General features: G+C 51.4%; 2 protein-coding genes across 8 annotated transcripts; both read right to left on the bottom strand.

Annotated features, from left to right (window-relative positions):
• Positions 1-25: 25 nt before the first annotated feature.
• On the bottom strand, positions 26-4,854 carry GALE (UDP-galactose-4-epimerase). Of its 2 annotated transcripts, XM_082403695.1 has the most exons (11): positions 4,541-4,854; positions 2,727-2,945; positions 2,458-2,573; positions 2,260-2,373; positions 1,850-2,026; positions 1,460-1,573; positions 1,298-1,364; positions 1,108-1,193; positions 921-998; positions 588-702; positions 26-415 (listed from the first exon to the last, which is right to left on the bottom strand). In XM_082403695.1, the coding sequence occupies exons 2-11, from the start codon at positions 2,845-2,847 to the stop codon at positions 357-359; spliced, it is 1,047 nt and encodes a 348-aa protein (XP_082259821.1). In that variant the 5' UTR covers positions 2,848-2,945; positions 4,541-4,854; the 3' UTR covers positions 26-356. The 2 variants fall into 2 exon arrangements, with proteins under 2 accessions (XP_082259821.1, XP_082259822.1); XM_082403696.1 differs by lacking the exon at positions 1,460-1,573 and having other exon boundaries at positions 4,541-4,642.
• Positions 4,855-6,215: 1,361 nt separating this feature from the next.
• On the bottom strand, positions 6,216-24,203 carry HMGCL (3-hydroxy-3-methylglutaryl-CoA lyase). Of its 6 annotated transcripts, none has more exons than XM_082403637.1 (9): positions 24,065-24,203; positions 19,292-19,375; positions 17,364-17,471; positions 16,552-16,647; positions 13,393-13,541; positions 11,011-11,074; positions 9,368-9,556; positions 7,893-8,018; positions 6,216-6,889 (listed from the first exon to the last, which is right to left on the bottom strand). In XM_082403637.1, the coding sequence occupies exons 1-9, from the start codon at positions 24,122-24,124 to the stop codon at positions 6,788-6,790; spliced, it is 978 nt and encodes a 325-aa protein (XP_082259763.1). In that variant the 5' UTR covers positions 24,125-24,203; the 3' UTR covers positions 6,216-6,787. The 6 variants fall into 6 exon arrangements, with proteins under 6 accessions (XP_082259763.1, XP_082259764.1, XP_082259765.1 ...); XM_082403638.1 differs by having other exon boundaries at positions 24,018-24,133; XM_082403639.1 differs by lacking the exon at positions 24,065-24,203 and adding an exon at positions 23,130-23,153.
• Between the last annotated feature and the right edge of the window lie 1,922 nt (positions 24,204-26,125).

Below are 26,125 nucleotides of genomic sequence, written 5' to 3'. Positions count from 1 at the left end.
AGTGTGATCATGTGCAAGAATCTGCTCCAGTGTAAGAAAACTTTATTTTAAATACTTTGGGAAGCTCCTTCGTAGCAGTATAAATTAGTCCCTGGGAGGGAGGGCGTTCTGTGTGTCTCAGGGCCCTGCTTCGCCCCACTTGCTCTTTCTTGGTGGTCCTCCTGGGTTCCTGGACCCTGTGGAATAGAGACCCCTGATACCTGGTCAGTGGTGCCCTTGGCCTCATGCCTGGTGGGCTGAGTGGGCACAGTTGGGGTCTGAGGTAGGGGAGGCTCTGAGGCCCCTGGGTTCCTGCCAGAGGCTGGAGAGCAGGCAGTTGTTTCTCTTCCTTTCCTGGTCCCTGGTAGGTGAGGGTCTCAGGCCTGCGCGCCAAAGCCTGAAGGATTCTGCTTCTGCCAGCGCCATAGATCTTCGCCTGTGATGGGGCAAGGTCTGTGCTCAGGGTCCACACTGGAGTGCAGGGCCCGCACCACCTCGGACAGCCCGGAGTGGGCAGGCCCAGACCCCCGGTGGCCCTTTTCCTAGCCCCTGACTCTCTCCCAGGGGCCAGGCCAGCACCCAGGGTCAGGGGTTGGGCTAGCACTCACACATCCTGTCCAGCCCTAAGGCTGCTGACCAGCCCAGCTCCTTGAGGGCCAGGCTGGGGTTGGCATAACAGGCAGCCACATCGCCTTCCCGCCGGGCCACCACCTTGTACGGGATCTGCAAGAGAGCGGACGGCTGTAGCTTAGCTGAGCTGGCCCTGGCCTTACCCGCCAAGTTGCTGACCAGGCCCTCAAGAAATGGAGGTCCAGAGCAGGGTCTCGCTCTCAGGCATCAAGTCCTGAGGCAGGCTTGAGGAGACAGGGCGGTGCTGGGATGCCCGTCACGTAGGTTAGTGGGAGGGGCTGGGGGTGGGTCAGGGTGGGCTGCCAGCCTACCTTCTTCCCCGAGGCCTTCTCCATGGCCATGACCATCTGTAACACCGAATAGCCCGTGCCTGTGCCCAGGTTGTAGATCTGTCCGGAGAGGAGAACAGGGACTGTGCCGGGGGCTGGACTTACTACCCCTCTGGGCCCCATTGGTCCAGGTCTCCGTCTCCTTCCCCTCCCTCCCTTCTCCTCCTACCCGGCAGCCACACTGCTCCTTCAGCTTCCTCAAAGCCGCGATGTGGCCCTTGGCCAGATCCACGACGTGGATGTAATCCCGGACGCCTGCAGAGGAGGAGGTGGTTGGGTGTTGGGTTCAGTACAGTCTCTGCCCCGCCTCAGTCTCCCTCCCGGCTCCCACTCCTGGCTCCTCCTGGTCCTGGGCTCACCTGTGCCATCCTCTGTGTCATAGTCATTGCCAAAGACATTCAGTGCCTCCCGTCGTCCAATCGCCACCTGGGGTGGAGGTCAGGTTAGCTTTTCCCAGGACCTTGGCACCAGCTGTAGCCCTCAAGCCTAGGGCCACCCCCTTCCTTTCCCTTCTCCTTTACCTGGGAGACATAGGGCATGAGGTTATTGGGGATGCCCTGGGGATCCTCGCCGATGCAGCCCGAGGCGTGGGCGCCTATGGGGTTGAAATATCGCAGCAGCACTGCATTCCAGGCCTGTGGGACGCAGGTCAGACGATGGGAGTTGGGGGTGCAGGCTGTGTGTCCCAGCTGAATCCAGAGCCCACCCTGCCGGTTCTCTATCCCTAGAAAGGAGCAGGGTATCGGGCCCTCCCTGCAAGTGCTGTGTGACCTTGTGCAAGTCACTGCTGCTTCCTGAACCCCAGCCTCCTCCTCGGTGGAGGCTGATCCGGATCCCATCCTCAGGCTCGCGGGCGTGGGCTGTGAGGGGTCCGTGAGCGGAGCCACGGCTGAGTCAAAGGGGGCCCTCACCTTGTCCGCCTGGCACAGGTCCCGGATCATTTCCTCGATGAAGAACTTGGACTTGCCGTAGGGGTTGGTACAGCCACCTGTGGGGTGAGCCTCATCCAGGGGCAGGTACCGGGGGTTCCCATACACGGTGGCCGAGCTGCTGAACACCAGGTTCTTCACCCCGTGGGCCCTCATGACCTGCCCGTGGAGGGGAGGCGTCAGTGGCCTCTGCCTCACACGTTATTCCCGCCCCCTTACACCTCCCAGGTGGGTGGGGCTGAGCTATGGGCTCCCATGTACAGAAGGGGAGACTGAGGCTGAGAGGCAAAGACCTGTCGAAGTTGACACAGCTTGGGCTCTGCCACTGTGTTTGGCAGCGCGTACCCGGCTAGGGGCCCTCACAGTGTCTGTGTCCTCGCCTCACGCCTCACCTCCAGAAGCTGGATGGTTCCTGTCAGGTTAACTCTGTAATAATCCAGAGGCTTCTGCACCGACTCGCCCACAGCCTTGAGCCCAGCAAAGTGGATGACCGCTGTGAAGCTGTGCTGCAGGGTTGCAAAGCTGGGGTCAGAGGTTGCTTACAGGCCTGGCCCTTGGCTATGCCCCCTGTCTGCCTGCCAAGCACCCACCTTCTTAAAAAGACGCTGTAGGGCTGCCTGGTCCAAGATGTCCATCTCCTCAAACTCCACAGAGTGGCCTGTCAGCTCCTGAACCCGCCGCAAGCTCTCAGGCATGGAGCCCCCTCCTGGTTGGGCACAAAGAGGCCATCAAAGTCAGAGGAGATGGGGTGCTGGGTTCCCAAGGGACTGGCCAGACACACATCTCTTGGAGGCGGGGGTAGAACGCAGGGTTTCCCTTCCATCCCCCTGGGAGCACCAGCCCCCCTCCACCTGCTCACCACGAATGGCGTTATGGAAGTTGTCGACGACCACGGGCGCATAGCCCGCCTCCAGCAGCTCCAGCACGGTGTGGCTGCCGATGTAGCCAGCCCCACCCGTTACCAGCACCTTCTCTGCCATCGCGCCTGGCCCAGGACAGAGACTCAGAGGTGGCCAAGGCTGCCTGCTCAGGGCCTCCTTCGATCTGGACTCTGGCGTCAGGGAGGCAGTGGTGCGTCCTAGGTAATAGGGTGGGTCTGGAGTCAGCCCTGGTCCAAGACTGGATACCATCACTTTCTGGCCTTAGGCCTTGGAGACCACTTCTCTCTTGGCCTTAGTTTCCAACTCTATACCATGGAGTTTATAACTGTACAACTATCACGTGGTAGTGTGAGGGTCAGATGAGGTGATTTTAAAGGCCTGCCACATGGTACAGGTGGGGAGACGACTGAGGCACAAGCGCCATAACTGACCGGGGGTTGGGAAGATGGAACCCTAGGCTCCACGCTGCCTTCCCCGAGCTGTCTGGGGACTGGACAGTTCTGGACAGAAGGAAACAAGGCAGCAGCATTGGGACTCCAAGAGCCCAGGAAGGGGTTCTGTCTGCTCAGACTCAGACCTTCCCAGTCCCTCTGCCATCACTAGGTATAAACTGGCTCCTTGGTTCAGTGACTAATACCTCCTGGGGTAAGCAGCCCCCTGACTCCCTCCCACAAAGGTCAACTGGGAGGAGGCAGGAAATATAGCAGATGGCCTCAAAGTGGGGTCTTTTGCCAGGCAGGCTGAGCCCAGCTCTGGGGTTACAGCACTGCACTCCTGGAGTGGGCCCCACCCCAGGTCAGCCAGGCTGGTTCCGCCTGTGCGGATGCCACTCCCCGCTTGGAGCTAAGGATCTCGCCTAATTCTAGGGGGCACTGAACAGGGTAGTGTAGACGTGGCCTTGGCTCCAAGCTCCACTGCCAGGTGTGCACCACCGCCCTGAACAAACTCTACGGGCAGAGACGGTGGAGCGGAGGAGGGGGGCGGGGGAGGAAACTCAGACACTGAGGTCTTTCATCCCGGGCGGCCTGGCCCGCAGCCGCCTTCCTCCGAGCTGCGTCAATCCTCTTCTGGGCTCATCCAGCTCCGACCCACCTGACTGAACGCCCGCTGCGTGCCAGGCTCTGTATTGGGCACTTTTGCATTATTTTCCTGAATTCCCCCAACATCCTGATGAGGCAGGTGTTACTACTGGCACTTTACAAAAAAGGATACTAAGGTCAGAGAGGTGAAGTAATTGCCTTAAGTCACAAAGCTAGTGCTGGCCGGGCTAGAATCTGGATCTCCAGGCTCAAAGTCCCGCCCCTCGCCCCAAGCAGTTCGCCCCCTGCCCCCACTGTTTCCCGCTGGACTCTGCTCCTGACGCTGAAGCCGCCCCCGCCCCCGTCCCACCGAGCTCCACGCACTGTGCGGGCCCCCGGAAAGTGGAGGCGGAGGAGCCATGGGAGGCAGGAAGGCTGGTGAGGCCGGCCTTCCTCCGACTCGCAGAGTGGCCTCGGTCAGCTGTCGCCTCCTCAGTTTTCCCAGCCCGTAAAATGGAGGGGAGGGGGCCCAGGGCCGTGAGCTATCAAGTGCACTTGAGCCTCAGGCTGGGATTCGGGCGGTGCCTCGGCCGGGAATGAATGAACCCTGGCCACCCCAGCCAAGGCAGCGGGAGCTGCGAGCAGCGAGGGTGGGTCTGCCCTGGCGGGACTCTGCCCAGAACGCAGCCCAGACCCCCGAGACTCTCCCTCGCGCCCGGTGGACCACCCGGCCCCTCGCAAACCCGCCCAGGCCCCCCATTCGCCTCCCGAACCTGCTCCGCACCACGGACCCCGCGCTGCCTCGAACGGCGCCGCCTCCCGAGCTCCGCGCCCAGTCCCTTTAAGAACCGACGGCCCGCCCTGGCCCCGCCTCCTCCACGCCCCCAAGAGACGTGTCAGCGGAGAGACCGCAGTACGGGGCGCCGGGAGGACCACGGAAGCTGCGTCTTCAGGACGCCTGCGCGGCACATCCCGCAGAGGGAGGTACCGACCCGTGCCTGGGCGGTGGGCAGAGGAGGGCACGGCCCGCAGCCGGGCCCGCGAACCCAGGCGCCAGCGCTTGTCCTGACCACGGGAAACGGGCGCCGCGCCCCGGGAGATGGGGCTTCTCAGGGGCGCCCGGCAGCCGTCCGGCGGCGGGAGCCACAGCCAGGCGCGGGGCCGAAAACCGCGGCTCCACGCTCGCCCGCAGGTTTTTCACTGTTTTCGTAGCTGCCAAACCCTTTCTTTTTAGTAACCCTGGCATGAAGCAGATGGCTGCCTGGAACAGGCAAGAGGGACGGCGCCGAAGGACGGGAACGGGTAGGGGTCGCCCAGAGGCTGCCGTTCTGTAAAGTCTAGTTCAAAAACCCGCCAAAAGGGAACTTCCCTGTCGGTCCTGTGGGTAACACTCCGCGCTTCCAATGCTGGGGGCCCGGCGTTCGATCCCTGGTCGGGGAACTAGATTCCGCATGCATGCTGCAACTAAGAAGTCCGATGCCGCACCTAAAGATCCCGAACGCAGCAACGAAGACCCGGCATAGATAGATTAGATTAGATAGATAGATAAGATAGATGAGATAGATACTTAAAAAAAAAAATACCGCTAAGGGAGCCCTGAAACTAAAACAGGAATTACAGCGCCAATTGCGGTCAGCCTGGAACGGTTTGCACCCTGCCTACCATAATAGTACGTTAGAAAATGGTGTTCTGATTTTGTTTAAAATAAAGGGAGGGGGCTTCCCTGGTGGCGCAATGGTTAAGAATCCGCCTGCCAATGCAGGGGACACGGGTTCGAGCCCTGGTCTGGGAAGATCCCACATGCCGCAGAGCAACTAAGCCCGTGAGCCACAACTACTGAGCCTGCGCGACTGGAGCCTGTGCTCTGCAACAAGAGAGGCCGCGATAGTGAGAGGCCCGCGCACCGCGATGAAGAGTGGCCCCCGCTCGCCGCCAACTGGAGAAAGCCCTCGCACAGAAACGAAGACCCAACACAGCCAAAAATAAATAAATAAATAAATTTATAAAATAAAGGGAGGGTTAAGGAATGATGTGTATAAAGGCATGACATACTGAATGATGAAACCCGAGCAAAGGAAGAAATGCACACGTGTGTGCCACAGCCTGAGTGCCCTGGGCCTGCCCGAGTCCAGCAAGGACGCTGACAGGAAGGAGAGGCTGAGGTCCTGAGAGCTGAGTGCGCCCAGAGCTGCACCTGCCCAGGCCCAGAGGACTTTGTGCAACAGCCCAGGTCACAGAGCCACGAGCCTCAGAAACAACCTCCCCAGGGTGCTCTGGTCAGCGCTGTCATTACCACCGACCTCCCCAATTCTCAAGAGGGGAAAGAGGGAGAAAATTCAGAGATTAATAAACTGAAGTCTATGTTTTCCTCTTAGAGGAAATGTTGTAAAGATGCTTTATTCCCTCTCCCCTATGTACACGCATCTGCACAACAGAACACTGGAATGGTTATGTCATTAAACCTTTAATTACGTAAGCTGTTTTCAACAATCATGTTCGAAGTGGAGATTTTCCAGAGGTGCTGGAGTTGGCAGGTGGCCACCACAGCTCAGCCCTCACCCCTTCACCAAATGCCCTCTGCCAGCTGAGGAAAAAACTCCTCCCTGCCCCTTTGCCCTACAAAGTCAGCGAGCGATGGCCCCAAGGATATGGCAGCATCAAGCTGTGTAGAGTGGCCAACTGGCAGGTTTCACCCAGAGATGAGACTTGAGGATCAACCCAAGTCAGAGAATTGGGTTCCCAAGTGCCCTCAGGCATCCAACTCCTGGGCCTTTGGGTCCATGGTGAAGGGAGACCTCCAGCTGCCCAAGCCTCTCACTCATCCTCGGGTCAGGCAGGGAGGGCCTGAGGCCGGGCAACTCCAGTCCACCTCCTTTCCGCCAGGAGAGACCTAGGTGCAGAGCTGGCAGTGAGGTGCCTACTCCTGTTGATTTCATTCCCATTTCCACATGCCCATCTGTGAGTCATCCACACATGTCCCTATTCCCACACAGTCCCCAGGGCTTCGGGGGGCAAGGGGCTCACAGTTTACAGGTAGCCTGAGCCACTTTGGAGCTGGTTCTTCTGTTCAAGGCTTGACAGATAAAGGCCCCAGCTTCCAGGAGCTTCTGGAGGTTCACACCCTTTGAGAAACAAGTTAGAGGATGCAGTAAGTCACGACATGCCCTCAACACCCAGGGAAACATCAGACTGGACCGAAAACTGTGTGAGGGTGAAGACAACCAGGCTCTCGTTCCTCTGACGACGGGATACCCGCTGCCTGTGAGGTGGTGTCCTCGTGGCACGTGGGGTTCCCCTCTGACTGCCCTCAATGTGTGAAATGGTTTGTAGCGCCGCCACCAGGGGAGGGAGCTCAGTAGTCCTGTGTGGTTCTCCAACTCCAGGGTCTAGCACAGGCCTGGCCCACAGTGGTCAGACACTGAATACTGAAGTAAGGACCGTGAGGTAGAGAGAAACAGGAGTAAAAACACCAACTAAAAGGGCCACACTGAAAACCTTGATAACAATAGCTCCTATTTACTGATGCGTACTATCTGCTTAGCTCTGGGCCAAGCATTCCACATTTTCTTATGCTCATAATAACTCTGTGAGATAGGTGCTGTTATTATTCCCATTTCTTAGGCCCAGAGCGGTGAAGTAATCTGTCAGGTCACACAGCCTGTGAGTGACAGGACTAGGTTTTAAACCCAGTTCTGTCTAATCCAAAAGCACAGATGCTACACTGCTTCCAACCCACACTGAGGGCCCTTACTGACTCCGGCAGAGCCCTGCGGGGCTAATTCTACTGTCCTCATTTTTCAGAGAACAAAACAAAGGTCCAGAGGAAACTGACTCGTTTCAGGTCATGGCTTTACTCTTTCAGGGCTCTTTCCCTACACCCCGGTGCCTACTCAGACCGAACCATCAGACTCACACTGAGGGCCTGCCTTCTCGTGGCCTCCATCTGCCACGCTCTGTTATCCCAAAACATATGACAGAACGGCCCTAATCTCTTGGCACCCTTCTCTTAACTGCACCAGCACCACCACAAAAACCCTGAACAAACCCAGCAGCTTCTGTCCTCCGGCTTCAGGCAGAGCTCTGGTCAGTTCAGGGCTGTCGCCACCAGGAGGCAGGTGGCATTACCGTGTGAACGCCCAAGCCGGCCAGCATGTAGACCAGGTCCTCGGTGGCCAAGTTTCCCGATGCTCCGTGTGCATAGGGACAGCCTCCAAGTCCCGCCACAGAAGAGTCCACGACGCTCACTCCCATCTGCAAACAAGGATGGTGAAACACGGCTGTCACTGTGGGGACCAGAGCCTACAACGCCGGTTCTTGTAAACCTACCATCTGCTGCCTGAAATTCTTTGGCTTATGATTCTGTCGACGTGAAAATCCCACTGAAAGAAACTGTTCCTCTTTTTAGTTCCTAAAACAGTGTGAGTCTTTTATGCTACACTGTTTCCTCTGCCAGGAATATCTATCCTCCTTCCTTTCATGGGTGACTCCTCACCTTCTCCTTCGCAGCCTAAAAGCCACCTCCTCAGAGGGGCCCTTCCCGATCACCGACCTAAACTAACCCTCTCCCACTGTTGAGGTTTCAGACCCCTGTTGCTTCCTGTGTTCACTCACCCACCCCCGCTCCCTCACCCCACGTCAAGCCTCTAACCCCACGGGGGCCTATCCCGTTTCCCTAGGTCAGTCGCTCCCACTTTCCTAAGATGACTGTTTCACTTTTCCTCTCTCCTTAAACCTCAACTCTGAGAAAACAGACCCAGAAGGTAATAGAATCATCTGGCTTAAAGACATGAGCCTCAAGGAGGTAATGTGAGAGCTAAAAAGAGGGGAAAAAATAAGGTGGCCCAGGATTGCTCTAGCTAACCTAAAGACAACCGGCTAGACTTAGACTATCACTACAGCAAGGCAGCCTGTGGTCAGACACTCGGAATTTTCCGTCTAAGGGGCTGCTGGGCCATGGGACCCTCATTCTGGGCCAGCCCGCAAGAAGCAAGCCTCAAAAGAAACCCAATCTGAGGTCTGAGTCCAATCTTTGGGGAACAGCATTAAAGGTTCTCCCTCTGCGTGACCTCTGCCTCCCTCCCTCCCTCCCTCCCTCCTTCCTGCCTGCTCTCGCTACACACAGGCACATGCACTTGCACTCACAGCCCTGTGTGCCAGGGCGGGGCCAGGGCACCTGAGTCCTCCCTGACCCCACCTTAGTCTTAAAATGCAGTGCTGCCTGGTCACCTTTCCGCTTCCCTTTTTCAACTGCTTAACTTCTTCGTGTCCTTCAGGCCTCCCCTGGCGAATCCTCCCTGACCTCCCCAGCTGGGACTGGGGCCTTCCCAAGCCCCATGCTTCCTCCCTGCGTGGCATCTGTCACAATGCATTAGGATTATCACCTGATTCTCGACTGTCTCTCCTAACAGACAGATGCAGGCACTTTCAGGGCAGGGTCACATGTTTGTGTCCGCCATGGCCAGCCTGCGGCCTGGCACACAGGTGTGGGCCTTCAGCACAGTGAACGCTTGCTGAAAGAATAAATGAAACATAGCTGTCCTGCCACCATACCCTTTGGGAGAACGGACATGTGCCTCTATTCTGGGACATGCCCTGATTACCTGCAGGGCCATCAAGGTGTTGGCCAGGGCCTGGCCATAGGTGTCATGGCAGTGGACAGCCAGGGCAGCCACTGGCACCTCATGCATGACAGCGGACAGCATATCCTTCATGGTCCCGGGAGTGCCCACGCCAATGGTGTCCCCCAGAGAGATCTCATAGCAGCCCACCGAGTACATCTTCTTGGCGACCTGGGGAAACAAGCAGGCGCTTGGAGGACCCCCGATTCCTCAAGCCAGGGGTCCTTGGCCTACGCAGAACACCTCCACGTCTGAGACACTAAATTCCTATCAGACCACAGACTCCTTACAACTTCATGAGTGGGAATGATAATCCTCCTTCTACTCATCAGGAGACTGGGACGTAAGGAGCAGAGCCGGCCACTGGGTGCAGGCCCTGGGGCCCCAACCCCTGTGCTTTCCTCCCGCGCGTGTCTCAAACTCCATCCACTCCTTCACTTACCACCTTCACACACTGTGTCAGACCCAAGGACCAGAATCAGTAGAATTGATTCCTTTCGCATAGCTCTATCCTTGGTAGGAAGATGTGTGAAACATGGGTCTGAGGTGCTAGTTATATATTTTTAAGGGAAGTACCTAACTACTAAAATTTTTAGAAGCGCACCTGTCCACCCCTAAAATCACTGTAGAACCAGAGAGTATACGCCCCACCCGGGGAGGTGCTGCTGCACACTGTTCCGCTGGAGAAGCGGGAGGAAGCGGGAGGTGGGGTCAGGGACATGGTGGTGCTCAACGGCGGTCTGCTGGATAAAGAAACCGGTGCGCCCCCTCCGCGGCCGCCCATGTGGGCAGAAAGACCAGGAGCCATGGCAGCCAGCGGGCAGCAGAGGGTGGAGCCAAAGGGGCAGGCTTGGGAGTGACGCGACGCTGGACGTGACCACTTCTGCTGCTCACTAGCTACGGGGCCTTGGCCACGGACCTAACCTCCCTGAGCTTCAATTTCTGCTTCTGAAAAACAATGACGAGCCTTTGCAGGGATACAGGCAGGACTGGCGGCCACAGGAGGCTGAGATTCTGGACGAGAGCAGCCACTCTCAATAAGCAGTTGCTACTGTCACCAATGCTCACTTCTGGGTGCTGCCTGGTGTGTGGGAAGAGCAAGAGGGCTTTAGAGGTAAGCAGATGGGGGTTGAGACCTGGTTTCACCATTTGCAACCTGCATGGCAAGTTAGTCTCAGTTTCCTCAACTGTAAAATGGAATAACAATAACACCAAATTTGCTGGGTGGCTTTGAGGACAAAATGACATAAGTTCTTGGGTTGGTCATTTCCCGCCCTGTGTTCTTCTCAGAGGATGTCAATGGCCTCTCCAGCCACTACAAGGAACCCCTCTGCAGAGGATTCTCACCTCACATCACCGGTCCACTGACCAGACTGGAAACTGAGTCAGGGGCTTTCACCCTGGGGTAGAGGGCAGGGGCTTCAGAGACTCCATGCCAGGCCAGGAGGTGGCCCTCCAGGGGTGAGTGCAGGGCTGTGCTCTCAGAGGGGCTTAATGAAGGAGCTGGGCAAACAAATGAAATCCGTGACCCACCATGAAAGTGTGGGGAGAGCAACCTGCGCACTCAGGGGCAGGCACAGGAGCCAACCCTCAGGAAATCCCGCCCCCCCCCCCCCCCCACGCACCTCAGCTACTTTGGCCGGGGAGATCTTCCCTTCGTAAGGGCATCCAAGCACGCAGGAGACGTACCTGTAGGAAAACAGGGAGGACTGGTGTCAATGGCCCCGGGCTCTCTGGCCAGCAGAGCTGGGGCAGGGTGGCTGCTTGACACACGTCCCTGGTTAGCCTGCACCCAAACCTGCAGCCGGGCAGGAGGCCAAGGGCTGGGTGGAAGGCTAATGCAGTGCTGGTGAGCCGGACGAAGGCACTGCTGCTCAGTGCCAGGAGGGGCCAGCGCAGTGCCACAGCAGGGAAGGGAAGAAACTAACAGGCCTGTAGTTCAGGAAGCAGGCGACACACAGAGAGGCAGCCAGAGATCAACGAAGGAGGAGGAGAAGCTGAAGAGGGCAATATGGGCAGCCAGCTGAGCCGCACAGAGTGGGGCCACGCTCGGGAGAGGACCAAGGACGGATGAAACCAAAGCAGGAACAAAAAAGCTGGGCCAGCCAAGGGCCAAGGGATCGGCTGCTCCGGTTGAGTGGCCAGAGGGTTCCAACACTCATTTATTCAACTGATATATACCGAGCTGCCCACAGCGTGCCAGGCACTGGGGAAGCGCAGTGAGCAAGACTGAAAAGATCCCCACCGCCACGGAGCTTAAGGTTTCAAGTTAGGGAGACAGCCGGTAAAAAAGTGATCTAATAAGGGAAGGAGATAATCTCAAAAAGTGATGTGCTATGAAGGAAAGACAAGGGAAGTGTGACAGAAGCAACCAGAGGAGGCCAACAACAGTAGGATGGCCCAGGAAGACCTCTGTGAGGACGCGAAGCTGGAGCTGAGATGGGGGGAGAGCCGTGCTCCAGGCAGAGAGAAGAACCAGCGTAGAGTCCCTGAGACCGAAGAGTAGGTGTGTTCAAGACACAGAATAAAGGACAAAACAGCTGAGGTATGGGCAGCAAGGGGCAAAGAAGTACAACATGAGGTTGGAGAGGAGGCCACCGGCCTGATCATGGGGTCTTGAGAGTTACGGTGAGGAGTCCAGATCTTGAGTGTAGCCAGCTTCTATGTCCACCCACCCCATTCAGGCTGAGGCTCCATTAAAACCTTTTAGAGTCTTACAAAGTACTCTGCATATTATGAGGCATAATAAATGTCTGCTGGATAAATAAATTTCAGACTCAAACATCTCAGTGTATTTTTCCATCTTAATCCTTCTTCTTACTCTCCAATCACTGCTGAGCACAGAAAAGCTAAAGAAATACTGAGGAAAGAGCACAGGCTTGGGAGTCAGGAAGACCTGACATGCCCTTGCTTCCCCATCCATCTATCCGCCCGTCGGTTCCTGAGCACCTACTATGTGCTAGGCCCAGAGCTGGGAGAGGGAGTACAGCAGGGACTGAGGTGGGCTCTGCCCTCACGGAGAGCACAGTCTAGTGGGGGATGGGAGGCAGAGGGGAATTTAACAAGCAGGTAAGTGCTTTGTTAGAGGATGTTCAGGGGACTCTGGGAGCCCAGAGGAGGTACACCAACTCCGCCTAAGGGAACAGAAAGCTTCTTGGAGAAACTGGCATCCATGAGAGGACCTGAAGATGAGCAGGAATTAGCCCTGACAAGTAGGATGTAGAAGGAAGAGTGTTCTGAGTCTACAGAAAGCACGTACAAAGGCCCAGAGGCAGGAGAGAACTGGGCCATGTGACAAATGGAAAGAAATTCCAGTTGGCTGGAATGCAGTGTGCTGAGGAAGCAGGGCCAGAAGAGGGACGTGAGCAACGAGGCTGCAGAGCGTGACAGGGGCTGAAAAACGCAGGGGCTTGTAAACCATGTTGAAAAGTCTGGAGTTGGTGAGTCACTGACAGGTTTTTAACCAGGGAGTGATGTGATCAGATGTGCACTTCTGAAACAGCGTTCTGGCTGCAGTTTGTTGTGTGACCTCACAGCAGACTCTTCATCCTTCCCGAGCCGTAGTTTTGTCATCTGGAAGTGGGGACAGAGGCCTCCTTGCTGGGCGACTGTGAGGCTACAATTAGATAATACATGGACAACGTCTGGCACTACTGCTATTAAAGATGTGATGTCGGAGACATCTTAGAGGCCGAGGGGATTCCTCAGGGAGGTGTGAAGAGTTGGTGGTGGAGCCAGGATTAAACTGACCTCCACAAACCCTGCTTAGTGTCTGTCCTGCTAGATTCCTCTGGTGAACTGACCCAAAAATCAGGTTTGGGGAAAGCACTTGCCAGGATTTCTTCTGACCAAAATTACCTGGGAAAAGATGTCTGGGTGTGGAGCTTGGGCTGCCTGCACCCAGGATAAGGAGTCTGTGAGGGATGGTCGCTGGAGCTGGAGCCTGGCCCTACCCAGAATGGTACTGAGGAAATAGAGAGAGGCAGCAGCAATGTGGTCAGACTCACCCCCGCACAGGGATACTGGCCGCCCGAGCTGCCTTCAGGATTTCGTCAAACCGCCGCACGCTCTCATCTATGGAGCAGTTGATGTTCCTCTTGCTGAAGAGCTCGGAGGCAGCTCCAAAGACAGCCACTTCCTTGGCTCCGGCAGCAACCTGCCAACAGCCAGGTGAATTCCTTTCAGCACTTTTCTCTTCAAGGAACACCCACACAGAGTGGCAAAAACCTTTGTCTAATGGTGAGTTTTATGATATATGAATATTATAAGTTGAATTGTGTCCTTCCCAAAAAGACATGTTGAAATGCTGACCCCCAGTACCTCAGAACGTGACCTTGTTTGACAATAGGGTCATTGTAGGTGTAATTAGTTAAGATGAAGTCATCTTAGTCCCTCTTCCCTTATACGATTGCGCCCATGTGAAGACAGACACAGAGGAAAGGCCAGCGAAGGTGGAGGCAGATACTGGAGAAACGCACCTACAAGCGGAGGAACACTGAGGATTGCTAATCATCACCAGAAACTAGGAGAGAGGCGTGGAAAGATTCTCTCTCAGAGCCCTCAGAGGAACCAACCTGGACTTCCCTGGTGGCGCAGTGGTTAAGAATCCGGCTGCCAATGCAGGGGACACAGGTTCGAGCCCTGGTCCGGGAAGATCCCACATGCAGTGGAGCAACTAAGCCCGTGAGCCACAACCACTGAGCATGCGCTCTAGAGCCCACGAGCCACAACTACTGAGCCCACACACCTAGAGCCCACGAGCCACAACTACTGAGCCCGTGCACCACAACCACTGAGCCCACGTGCCTACAGCCCATGGTCTGCAACAAGAGAAGCCACCGCAATGAGAAGCCCGTGCACTGCAACAGAGAGTAGCCCCTGCTTGCAGCAACTAGAGAAAGCCCACGCGCAGCAACAAAGACCCAACGTAACCAAAAATAAATACATAAATAAATTTTAAAAAAAAGAAGAAGAAGGAACCAACCCTACTGACACCTTGATTTAGGACTTCTAGCCTCCAGAACTGTGAGAGAATACATTTCTATTGTTTTAAGCCACCTAGTTTTTTCATATTTTATAATGGCAGCCCTAGGAAATTAATACAGGGAATTATATCTCAATAAAAAAGAAGCCTTGGCCTCCCCCAAGGACCAACACTGCTGCTGCCGTCGCCACCCTGGAAGTCACTCTTTTTTTTTTTCAAGTCGTAAATTTTTTAATTCTAGAAAAGAGAAATCCCATTCACACATCACAGGTGGGAAAGTAAACTAATAGACCATTCTGCAGAAAAAACTGACAATACTTAACAATTTCGTTTCAAAAGTACATATCTTAGAGAAATTCAATTTACAAATGCAAACAAGGAGGCATAAACAAAGGTGTTCACTACATCACTGTTATAATGAATAGAGGGGAAAAAATCTAAAAATCTACCAATAGGGAGATACGTAAATAATGGAGCCGCTACATTGCTAGTTCAGCGGATACACTATGGAACTCAATTACGTAAAGTAACAAAAGCAAGTTTTCATTATATTCTACTCCCTCTTGAAACCTCACCAAGGATTTTTTTAATGCATTCTTTTTTTTTAAAATTTATTTTATTTATTTATTTATTTTTGTCTGCATTGGGTCTTTGTTGCTGTGCGCAGGCTTTCTCTAGTTGTGGTGAGCTGGGGCTACTCTTCGTTGCAGTGTGCAGGCTTCTCATTGAAGTGGTTCTCCTGTTGTGGAGCACAGGCTCTAGGCGCACAGGCTTCAGTAGTTGTGGCACGTGGGCTCAGTAGTTGCAGCTCGCGGGATCTAGAGTGCAGGTTCAGTAGCTGTGGCGCACAGGCTTAGTTGCTCCACGGCATGTGGGATCTTCCCGGACCAGGGATCAAACTCGTGTCCCCTCTCTACTTGGTGACTGAACACAAATGTCTTTTATTTTAGGTGTTGAATAAAGCACTGATTTTGTGGAATTTGTGCTAAAATCACTGGCAAGACTTTTTTCTTCAAAACAATCTAGTAAGATTTCCAGTATATTCCTGCCTTGCTCCATATTAATGTCAGGTGCCCTGGAAGGTCGGCAAAATCTTCTACTATAGTCATTTTTGAGAAGATCCAGCCCCCACGCGGCCATGTTCCGGCCCGGCTCAGCCCACGCAGGGGTTGGGGGCGGAAGTCCACACAGGCCGCAGCTCCAGGCAGCCCAGCGAGGACGGAGTCACCCGAAGAGCAGCCAGGCGGAAACCCAGTAGCACCTTAAGCGAAAGACGGCGGGAGATGGCGGGAACTAGGGAGCCGCGACCCAGCCTGGAAGTCACTCTTAAAAGAAGCTTTTTGCCTAAATTCGGAATCAACATCTCCAATGACGTTCTCATGTAAAATTATAAGAAAGTTGACAGATATTAGCAACTACCTTTAACTCTTGTGAGGAGCTCGATCACCTTTCTTTAAAGAGGACATGGGCAATAACAACAAGAGCTAACGTTCATTAAGCACTCATCTTCTCCCAGGCTCTTACTAAGCAACTCATGTGCATCCTCTCTTCTGAAATCCTCACAATGTTAGGTACCATCATTAACCTTATTTTATAGGCAGAACCTGAGGCTCAAAGACGTTTAGCAGCTTGTCAAGATCAGAGAGCTGGGCTTCCCTGGTGGCGCAGTGGTTGAGAATCTGCCTGCCAATGCAGGGGACACGGGTTCGAGCCCTGGTCTGGGAAGATCCCACATGCCGCGGAGCAACTGGGCCCGTGAGCCACAACTACTGAGCCTGCGCGTCTGGAGCCTGTGCTCCGCAACAAGAGAGGCCGCGATAGTGAGAGGCCCGCGCACCGCAATGAAGAGTGGCCCCCGCTTGCCACAACTAGAGAAAGCCCTCGCACAGAAACGAAGACCCAACACTGCCAAAAATAAATAAATAAATATATAATAAAAATAAGTAAATTAAAAAAAAAAAAAAAAGGAAAAAAATCCACAAAAAAAAAAAAAAAAAAAAGATCAGAGAGCTGCGAGTGGCAGGGCCAGGACCGCCCCCAGGTCTGTCTGACAGTGCCCATCACCGCTGGAGACAAGTCCTTCAAACAGACATCTTGGGACAGGGACTGAGCCCAGGGACAAGACAGAGGCCAATGCCATCAATCTCATTTCAGGGGCCCCCACCAAAAACAAGTCTCTTACCGCTGCCTGGAAGCCTTTGAAATTTGGGGTCAGCACTGGGTAGCTGATGCCAGGAAATTTCTGGATGCCCTTCATGACTTCAGCATGGTCAGCCATCTGAGAGCCAAAGGAGACACTGCCAAGTCACCACCAAGGGCAGGCAGAGAGTTCAGGTAGAGAAAACCGTTTTAGCACAAAATCTCTGTTCTCCAGGACCCCTGGAGAATGAGTCCTTTTGCAGAGCTGAGTCTCCCCAATGCTTTTACTATCTGTTTGACTGCTGATGAGCGAGAAGGCTCCTTGGCATGGGTGAGATCCCCAGTTTCTCCATATGGCCAACACTGTCAGCTCTACATAAGGAGTAAGAGCAGCAATGGTACTTGTAGCCATTTGCTGAGAATGTGCTCCGAGCCCGGCACTGTGCTCAGCTGTCATCTAACTCAGTTGGAACAGGATCTTTCTTCCCACTTGACTATCTCTGTGAAGCAGGAGTCGCCAGTCTTTCCCCTTCACAAACGCAGAAGCCACACCTCTAGACAGGCCTAGAGATTCTAGACTTCTTAGAGCCAGAAGAGACCTGAGAGGTCCTCTTGAAGCTGGTGAGGGGAAGGCCTCACCAAGCTCACCACGAAAGTCGGGGCAGAGCCAAGACTGAATCCAAGCCACCTGCCTCCCAGGGCATGCTCTTTTGCTGCACATGCTACTAAGAAGCACAGAGAGCTCTCAAAGCCAGAGACCTGGAAACCTACGTTCCTGACTTCTACTGACTTCCAGGGCAAGTGCAAAACTTTATATCCCTCTCATCTGAGACATGCCTGAGGGCTGGGGCTCACCTGGGGAACCCATTTGGGAGACACAAAGCTGGTGGCTTCTATAACAGGGAGTCCTGCTTCGGAAAGCATGTCTATCAGTTTGATTTTCATTGGAGTAGGTATAATATTCTGTAATGCAGAGAAAAACCAGAAAAGACAGGTTGGCAAAGTCAGTAATAAAATGGTCTCAGAATGCAGTCTGTTAGTTCAAAGCTTTTACTACAGCAAGCACTTCACTATCTCAACTTTCAAACACTAACATGAATTCACATGTAATCCTAGCCAACAGGTGCAGAACAAGGCTTGTCTTCGAGTTCTACAGATAGCATTTTGCAGTGGAAGCAGTTTCTCACTTGAAAATGAGTTAATACTGACATGGAAACAATATTTTCCTGTCATACAGGCTTTTAAACTAAATTTTTATTACTTTATGACCCCACCATAAACAAATTGCCATGGCCTGAAAGGGCAGAGATGACTAACCTTCTGGGTCCTATGAATGTGGCCTCCAAAGGGTCACACTCTCCCCCTTCCGTCTCTCAGCTGGCACAGGATCTCACCCTCACATGATCAGCCTACTGCTTCTCTCTTTCCCTCCCTCACCATGTCTAGCTGCTCACCAGACTCTGTGGACTCCTATCTCCAAATCTACCATCATTATCCCATGTATGTTACGGCATGGTCACAGTCACTCTACCAATTCATCCCACACAGGAATCCTTCTAAAGCACAGTCTCCATTATCTCACTCTCCTGCTCAAAAGCCTTCCATGGCTCCCTAGTACTTACAGGATTAGGTCAAAAATCCTAAAAACTCCAAGTCCTTCTCGCCAGGCCCTTCCACCCCCAATTTCTCTCCCACTGCTTTAATTTAATCTATTCCACAAGTAATTTTTGAGAGCCTTCTATGTTCCAAGGATTGTGCTAGGAGCTACAGATACAGTGGTAAGCAGAACAGACATGATCCTGTCCTCAGAGAGCTTACAGCTTATTGCTTCCAACCAACACTCACTATTAAAGGTAGGCTGATCATGCTTTTAAAAAAAATTTTTTTAAAGAGGTTTTCTTATTGAAATAAAATAATTAATACATGATTATTTCAGAAAAACATGGCAAAAACAAAAGAAAACCACCCTTAAAACCTCCCAGAGATAACACTCTCAATACCCTGATAGGTAACTTTCTAGATCTGTGCAGTCCAATACATTAGACATAAGCCATACGTGGTTATTTAAATTTAAATTAATTAAAATTACATTAAAAAATTCAATTCCCCAGCCACACTAGTCACATTTCAAGTGCTCAACAGCCCCAAGTGTCTAGTGGCTACTGTCTGGGACAGCTCAAGCCTAGAACACTTGTGTCTTCACAGGAAGTTCTATTGGACAGCACTGTTCTATGATCCTTTTCTAGGCAGATGCTCCCACACATATATAAACTTTTTTGTTTCTTACACAAAAGTATAAGATTAAATATATATATAGACACTATCTTATAATCTGATTACATCTTAATATACTCCTATATTATTAACGGCTTCACAATATTCCATTTTATGAAGTCATTAATGTATTTGAGTTATCTTTCCCCTACTGAACATTTAGGTCGTTTCCAACTGTTCTGCTGTTACAACAGGGTTTTAAGGAACATCCGCAAGGCTAAGTCTTTGCATGTGACTTTCATGACTTCCTTTGGACAAATCCCCTTACGTGCAATTGCTGGATCAAAGGCACGCCCTCACCTTCCCTCTGCACTCCTGCAGCGCTTACCATCCACCCCACCCCCCCACAGGGCCTTAAGGTGGACCTGGGGTCACAACACTTGTGCCTGAACTGTCACAGGTGCCTGCCTGGCCTCCCCGACCCGGCCCTAAGTTGGGTATACTTCTGCACCCACCACATGGAACGCTCAATGCCTGCAAAAACTTTTTTGGTTGATTTCCATCCTTACCTTTTCATTTTGTAGTCCGTCTCGGGGACCAACTTCCACAATTTTCACTCGCTTTGGGAAAGTACCCACAGATGAGGTGCTAACCTTTGGTTTAAAAGAGGAAACAAAAAGTAACAGGAGGAAATTGTCACAATTCTCCAGGGGGGCAAATCTGAAAGAATGTATCCATCTTCACTAATACTGAGACAAGAAGCAGTATTTCTCACCCTTTAATTCACATTCGCTCTGTTTCAGAATCAAGAACAACAAAAAAATTTCACTTAGAAACAGGAATAGAGTAAGACAGCAGTCCCCAACCTTGTTGGCACCAGGGACTGGTTTCGTGGAAGACAATTTTTCCACGGACTGTGTGTGGGGGGAGGGGATGGTTTCGGGACGATTCAAGCACATTACATTTATTGTGCATTTTATTTCTATTATCATTACATTGTAATATATGATGAAATAATTACGCAACTCAACATAATGCAGAATCAGTGGGATCCCTGAGCTTGTTTTCCTGCAACTAGATGGTCCCATCTGGGGGTGATGGGAGACAGTGACACTTGAAGTGTGTTGCTTATGTCCAGTCTACTCCGTAAGATGCAGCTTGTCACTTGCCACTCACTGATAGGGTTTTGATATGAGTCTGCAAGCAACCGATTTATTATGGTCTCTGTGCAGTCAAACCTCTCTGCTAATGATAATCTGTATTTGCAGCCGCTCCCCAGCGCTAGCATCACCGCCTCAGCTCCACCTCAGATCATCAGGCATTAGATTCTCACAAGGAGCGAGCAACCTAGATCCCTCACGTGTGCAGTTCACAGTAGGGTTTGCGCTCCTATGAGAATCTAATGCCACTGCTGATCTGACAGGAGGCGGAGCTCAGGCGGTAATGGGAGTGATTCGGAGCGGCAGATGAAGCTTCGCTCACTTGCCCACCGCTCACCTCCTGCTGTGCGGCTCGATTCCTTACAGGCCACAGGCCGATGCTGGTCCATGGCCCGGGGGTTGGGGACCTCTGGAGTAAGTGATTCATGCTCCCAGTACAGGGCCATTTCCAACTCTCCTTTAGTCCAGACCCATTTCCAACCGCCTGACAGTTGAGCATTTAGGTTTATATTTTTAATTATTTTTAAAAAATATTTATTTATTTAGTTGGTTGCACTGGGTCTTAGTTGTGGCTCGCTGGCTCCTTAGTTGTGGCATGTGGGCTCCTTAGTTGTGGCTCGAAGGCTCCTTAGTTGTGGCATGCATGTGGGATCTAGTTCCCTGACCAAGGATCGAACCCTGGCCCCTGCATTGGGAGCGTGGAGTCTTAACCACTGTGCCACCAGGGAAGTCCCTAGGTTGTTTTTTTTTTTAACGTGATGATCCGTTTATTTATTTATTTATTTATGGCTGTGTTGGGTCTTCGTTTCTGTGCGAGGGCTTTCTCCAGTTACAGCAAGTGGGGGCCACTCTTCATCGTGGTGCGCGGGCCTCTCACTATCGCGGCCTCTCTTGTTGCGGAGCACAGGCTCCAGACGCGCAGGCTCAGTAACTGCGGCTCACGGGCCTAGTTGCTCCGTGGCATGTGGAATCTTCCCAGACCAGGGCTCGAACCCGTGTCCCCTGCATCAGCAGGCAGACTCTCAACCACTGCGCCACCAGGGAAGCCCCCCTAGGTTGTTTTTTTAAACAAACCTATTTGCGCTCTCACAGATGTCCCCAAACAGAACTTTAATTTCTCCTAAAGCCCAGTCCGACTTGAGTCTTCCTATCTCAGTAAGAAGCATCCCATACACCCTGTTGCCTAAGCCAGAAACCTGACTCATTCCTTCCCCACTCACCATGGCCTATAAGATTCTTATCACCTGACTCCTGCCAATCTCCGTGAACTCATTACTGGTTCCTTCTGTTCTGCACCCACCCCTCAGATGGGTCACTATACTCCAGACCCACCAGCCTTTCTCCCACAGCAGGGCCTCACGGCTTACAGTTCCCTCTGCCCAGGATGCTCTTCACCTGGCCCTTCCCACATCTGGCTCCCTCTCATCTTTCAGTCATAGATAGGCCCCTCTGACTACCCTTTGTAAAGTTGCCAATCCCCTCACCCTCATTATTTTCTATTTCAGGACTATAATTACATCCTGAGAGCACTGCAAATAATGCCTGCTCAATGATTCCTCCAGTAGAATGTATGCTCTGTGAGCGAGTTTGTCATAACCTCCACTTCCTCTCACGTTTGACATTGTGCTTGGCACAAAGGAGGCACTCATTAAATAGTTATTAAAACAACAAATAAATGCATGAAGAGCATACCTGCCCCAGAGGAGGGCAATTACTGAGTGTGGCGAGAAGTAGTCTTGGACTTTGTGGGGCTGTGGGTATGGACGGGGCTCTGTTCTCTTATAATCATAGGCTGGGTGATGACAAGGAGAGTGAGTCTGAGAGGAGATAAAACCTTCAGCAGTTGAAGACATTAAAAAAAAGACCCCGAGTCTCCTCTGTATAAAGTCTGTCCTATATAAAGTCCTCTATAGGAAATCTCCCCTTCCCCACCACCACCGACTAATACAAGGTTTTTCTCCCCTCTTTCCTCTATTCTTCTTAGTACTACTTAATACTGTTTAAATTAATTACATTTTACCAGATTTGCTCTGGATAAACATATTGCAATGGGGCAAGGGGCGAGGGGTACTGGGAATCTGACAAGGATCCCAAATTCCTCCAACCCTTAAGGAAGGAAATATTCCCAGCTATGAATCAGCTGGAACTTAAACAACTCACCTGAACTGGCCTTGGTTTTAGCCAGCAAAGCTTCCTAGAGACTAAGGTGATGAGCCACTGAACTTCAGGAAGTCAACAGGCTAGGTTGGAAGGTCCCTGCAAGTTGAATCTCCCTCCAAAAGGGATGTTCAGCCTCTGCTGGTACATTACCCTAAAAGGATCGCACTGGAATGTAAGCTCCATGAGGCAGGGACTTTGTTTTATTCATTGTTATGTTTCTAAGGCCCTGCTACCTAATATGGGCTCAATAAATAACCAGTGAATGTTGTTGAAAGAAGGTAAAACCTGTTTCCAGGTTCCTTTTATGAGAACAGAATAAACTCAATTCTACTTCCTACCCCATAACAACTCTTCATATACTAACAACAAAACAAGTATTTACTATTATTGAAGCATTTACTATTTGCCAGGCACTTAGAAGAGCCTTTTACATATTAACCCATATCATCCTCTCAACAACCTTATTAGGTAGGAACTATTATAATCCCCACTTTACGGTGAGAAATCTGAAGTCCAAGGAGATTAAGTAATTTTCCCAAGGTCACATGGTTAGCTAGTCACTGAGCTCATATCTGAACTCAGCAGTGTGGATCTAGAGCCTATGCTCTTAACCCCTAGGCCATGTTGCCTCTGTCACCCTTCGGTCCCCCCCGCCCCGGTCTTCTCTCGCCTTGGTTAAACACCCAGTTCATTCCCTCTGTAAAGTTCTGCATGGAAATAATCCCCTCTAACCACACAAATCCTGGGCCACAGCCTCCTGAGCTATGGTACCTATATCAACAGCTAAAACTGACTAAAGCCCAGTGCTAACTTCCAGACATCAGCACCTCATTTAGTCCCTACACGACAGGAACTATCACTATTCCAATTCCATAGAAGAGGAAACAGCCTCAGAAAGACCCCAAATCACACAGGTAGGAAGTGAGGAAGTTTGGATTTAACCGTCTGGTTCCGACATCAAGTCTGTGCAAGTTACCCCATGGAGGGAGGGCCTACTACCAGCATTTCATTACACCAGGAATTTTTTCAAATCACATTTACATCCACCATCTCATTTAATATTCTTAACTTTTCAAGTTGGACTTACTGGATTTATCTGCAATGAGCAATCGGTGGGGGAAGGTGGTCTAATAGACACTGAAGTGGTTTTCTGAGAGGGGCCCCTACTGCCAAGAGTGTAATTTTTACCAGTTTAAACTCCTCCTAAACTCTAAGGCAACAACTGAGCAATCACTTCCTAAGAGCTAGAACAATGTTAAATGCTTTACTTACGTTTTCCTTAATCTCCAAACCAACCCTGAGGTAACGTTTTTTCATGTCATAGATCAAGAAAACCGGGGTTTAGAGACCTGTCACTCAACCGAAAAAGTGGCTTCAGAACCACTGGGACATCTCAGCTCGAGCTTTTCCCAACACAATGTATTCAACCCTTTATACAATTAGGTCTCCTACACTTTCCTTCCACTCACTGAGCATGGGCGAGAGATGGAAACACCAGGATCAAACTGGCCCAAAGTACAATTACAAGGGAATCACAACTGGCCGCACGCGATGCAAGTCCTGCTCGGCACGCTGGGATAGCTCGCCAAGCGTCCCCAAACGCGACAAGAGCTGGAAATGGAGACGGACGGAGGGGGATGACTGGCTTTTTCCTCTCGAACTGGCAGGGTAATCATGATTTTCCTTAATGAGGGACTTGAAGAAGTCTGAAGCTCAATTAGAAGGAGACAGATGCCAGGGTCACCAGAAAGAGCCTTGGCCAGGGAATTAGGACGCCTGGGATGGCGACCCACGTCTCCACGACAAGGGCGAGTCGCTCCCCATCTCTGGGCCTCCGTTTCCCCATGCCCCTCAAGGGATTTGGACGGGTCAGAGAGGGTCCAAGATACCAAAGCCCTCCCAACCCTGGCCTGATGAGCTCTCCGGCTTCGCCTCTCAGAGGGCAGCCGCTATGGGCCACGTCCCCGACCCTGACCATCACGGTGCCTTCAGGAGCGCCCCTGGGCGGGCCGGGGCACTTACAGCCCGGAGGGACGCCGAGCCCACCAGTCTCCGCAGGAGCGCCTTCTTCACTGTCGCCATCTTGGCCCAGCTTCGCCGGCGGCAACCCAGCGGAGCCCCACGTGACCACCGACAGCCAGGTGGGCAGGGCCCCGCCTGTGGGGCGGGGCCTCTGGAGCGCCGTGGTGACGCCCTACGCTGGCTCCGTACCCAGTCTGTCTACGTTTTTATTTCTTCTGGGCAGTGTTTCCTTAGCCGTTGTTTATGCGCGCCCTTTGTGTGCCAGGCGAAGTGAGGCGCTAGGACTATAAAGATGAACAAAAATTAACCAAAGTCTCTAACTTAATGAGTTTGTAGTCTGGGAGGTGTGGGAAGACAGATATTAACAGTCACACGAATAGTTGTAGAATTACCTTCCGCATTAATAAGATGAAGCATTACTATTTGCCACGCGCTGTTCTGAGTTATTTGCATGTATTAACTCATTCATCACGATCTTCAGGACTTAAATGCAGGCAGTCGACTCCGGAGAGAGAAGCATCCTTTGATTGAAGAATGAGTAAAATTTACCCAGGTAAAGAGGATACAAGAAAAGCTTTCCAGACAGAGCATAGCATATGCAGAGGCCCCGAGGCAAAGAAATTGAATGCTCAGAGCAGTGGTTTTCAAAATGTGTGTTGTACCTCATTGGTAATAATATCAATTTAGTGGGTACTTTGTCAAAGAAATAGAATAGAAAATATCAGAGTGCATTGTATAAGTAGTAAAGCTAAGTACTGTACTGCTTTACAAAACTTTTGTTTGTTAATGCGTAACAAACTAGGTTGCACTATAAAATAAAATCCTTTCTGTAGGCTGCAATTAGAAATGTTTGAAAACATTGTTTTAGAAAGATGAAAAGAAGGCCACAATGACTGGAGAGCCGGCAGGGAGTTAGAAGGAGTCTTCCTACTAAGATGGGAGAGATTGGCAGGGACTGTACCACAGGGCTTTGGAGAACACGTTAATAACAGCTATCTTAATAGCAATGATTTTGAAGGATTTTAAGCAGGAAGATACGATCAAATTTGCATTTTGTAAGTAGTCACTGTGGCTACTGGGTGGGTGGATATCCAGCTAGTAAGTGCACTGACTGGCATTCTCAGGAGAGGCAGAGAAGTCCCTGTCCCTGTTTTCAAGGGACTCAGATTTTTAGCTAGGGAGAGAACAAGACATGATATGTGTTTTGTTATGCTTCCACAGCACCAAAAATTTTCTCCATCATAACAGAGCACTACTGACAGAATCTTCAAGCGTGCAGCTAGAGGGCTGAACTTGACCCCAAAATACTAGCATGACATTTAAAATAAATATGACATTTGAGACTTGTACACTGAAAAGTACAAACCATTGCTGAAATTAAAGACGACATCAGTAAATGAAAAGATATCCGTGTTCATGAATTGGAAGATTTAATGTTGTTAGGATGTTAATACTACCCAAAAGTGGTCCACAGATTCACTGCAATCCCTATTTAAATCCCAGTGATGGTTTCGGCAGAAATAGAAAAAATAAAAAATCCTACATTTCATAAGGAATCTCAAGGACCTTGAATAGCCAACATGTTCTTTAAAAAAAGAACCAAGTTGGAGCACTCACACTTCCTGATTTCAAAACTTACTATGTTAATTAAAATGGTGTGGTACTGGCATAAAGGGGGACATATAGACCAATGGAAGAGAATAGAAAATCCAGAAATTAGCCCTTGCATATATGATCAAATAATTTTCAATAAGAATGCCAAGACCATTCAATGGGGAAAGAATAGTCTTTTCAACAAATGGTGCTGGGAAAATTGGATATCCACGTGCAAAAGAATGAAGTTGGATCCTTACCTGATGCCACATACAAAAGTTAACTCAAAATGGATCAAAGACTTTAACTGGTTGTTCACTGTGGTGCCCACAAGCCAGGTACATGGCTGGCACTAAGTAAATATTTACAGTAAGAGTAATACTAGCAAAGGTATGAGAGTCAGCCTAGGGTCACCTGCAGTTGGAATCTTATTTTAATTCAAGATGTGAGAAAAAGAACAACTGGAAA

The sequence above is a fragment of the Balaenoptera borealis genome (genome assembly GCF_965194805.1).
Source record: "Balaenoptera borealis genome assembly, chromosome: 1".
Classification (NCBI taxonomy): domain Eukaryota; kingdom Metazoa; phylum Chordata; class Mammalia; order Artiodactyla; family Balaenopteridae; genus Balaenoptera; species Balaenoptera borealis.
The sequence above is the reverse complement of the archived record's forward strand: the minus strand, read 5'-3'. Positions and strand labels throughout refer to the sequence as shown.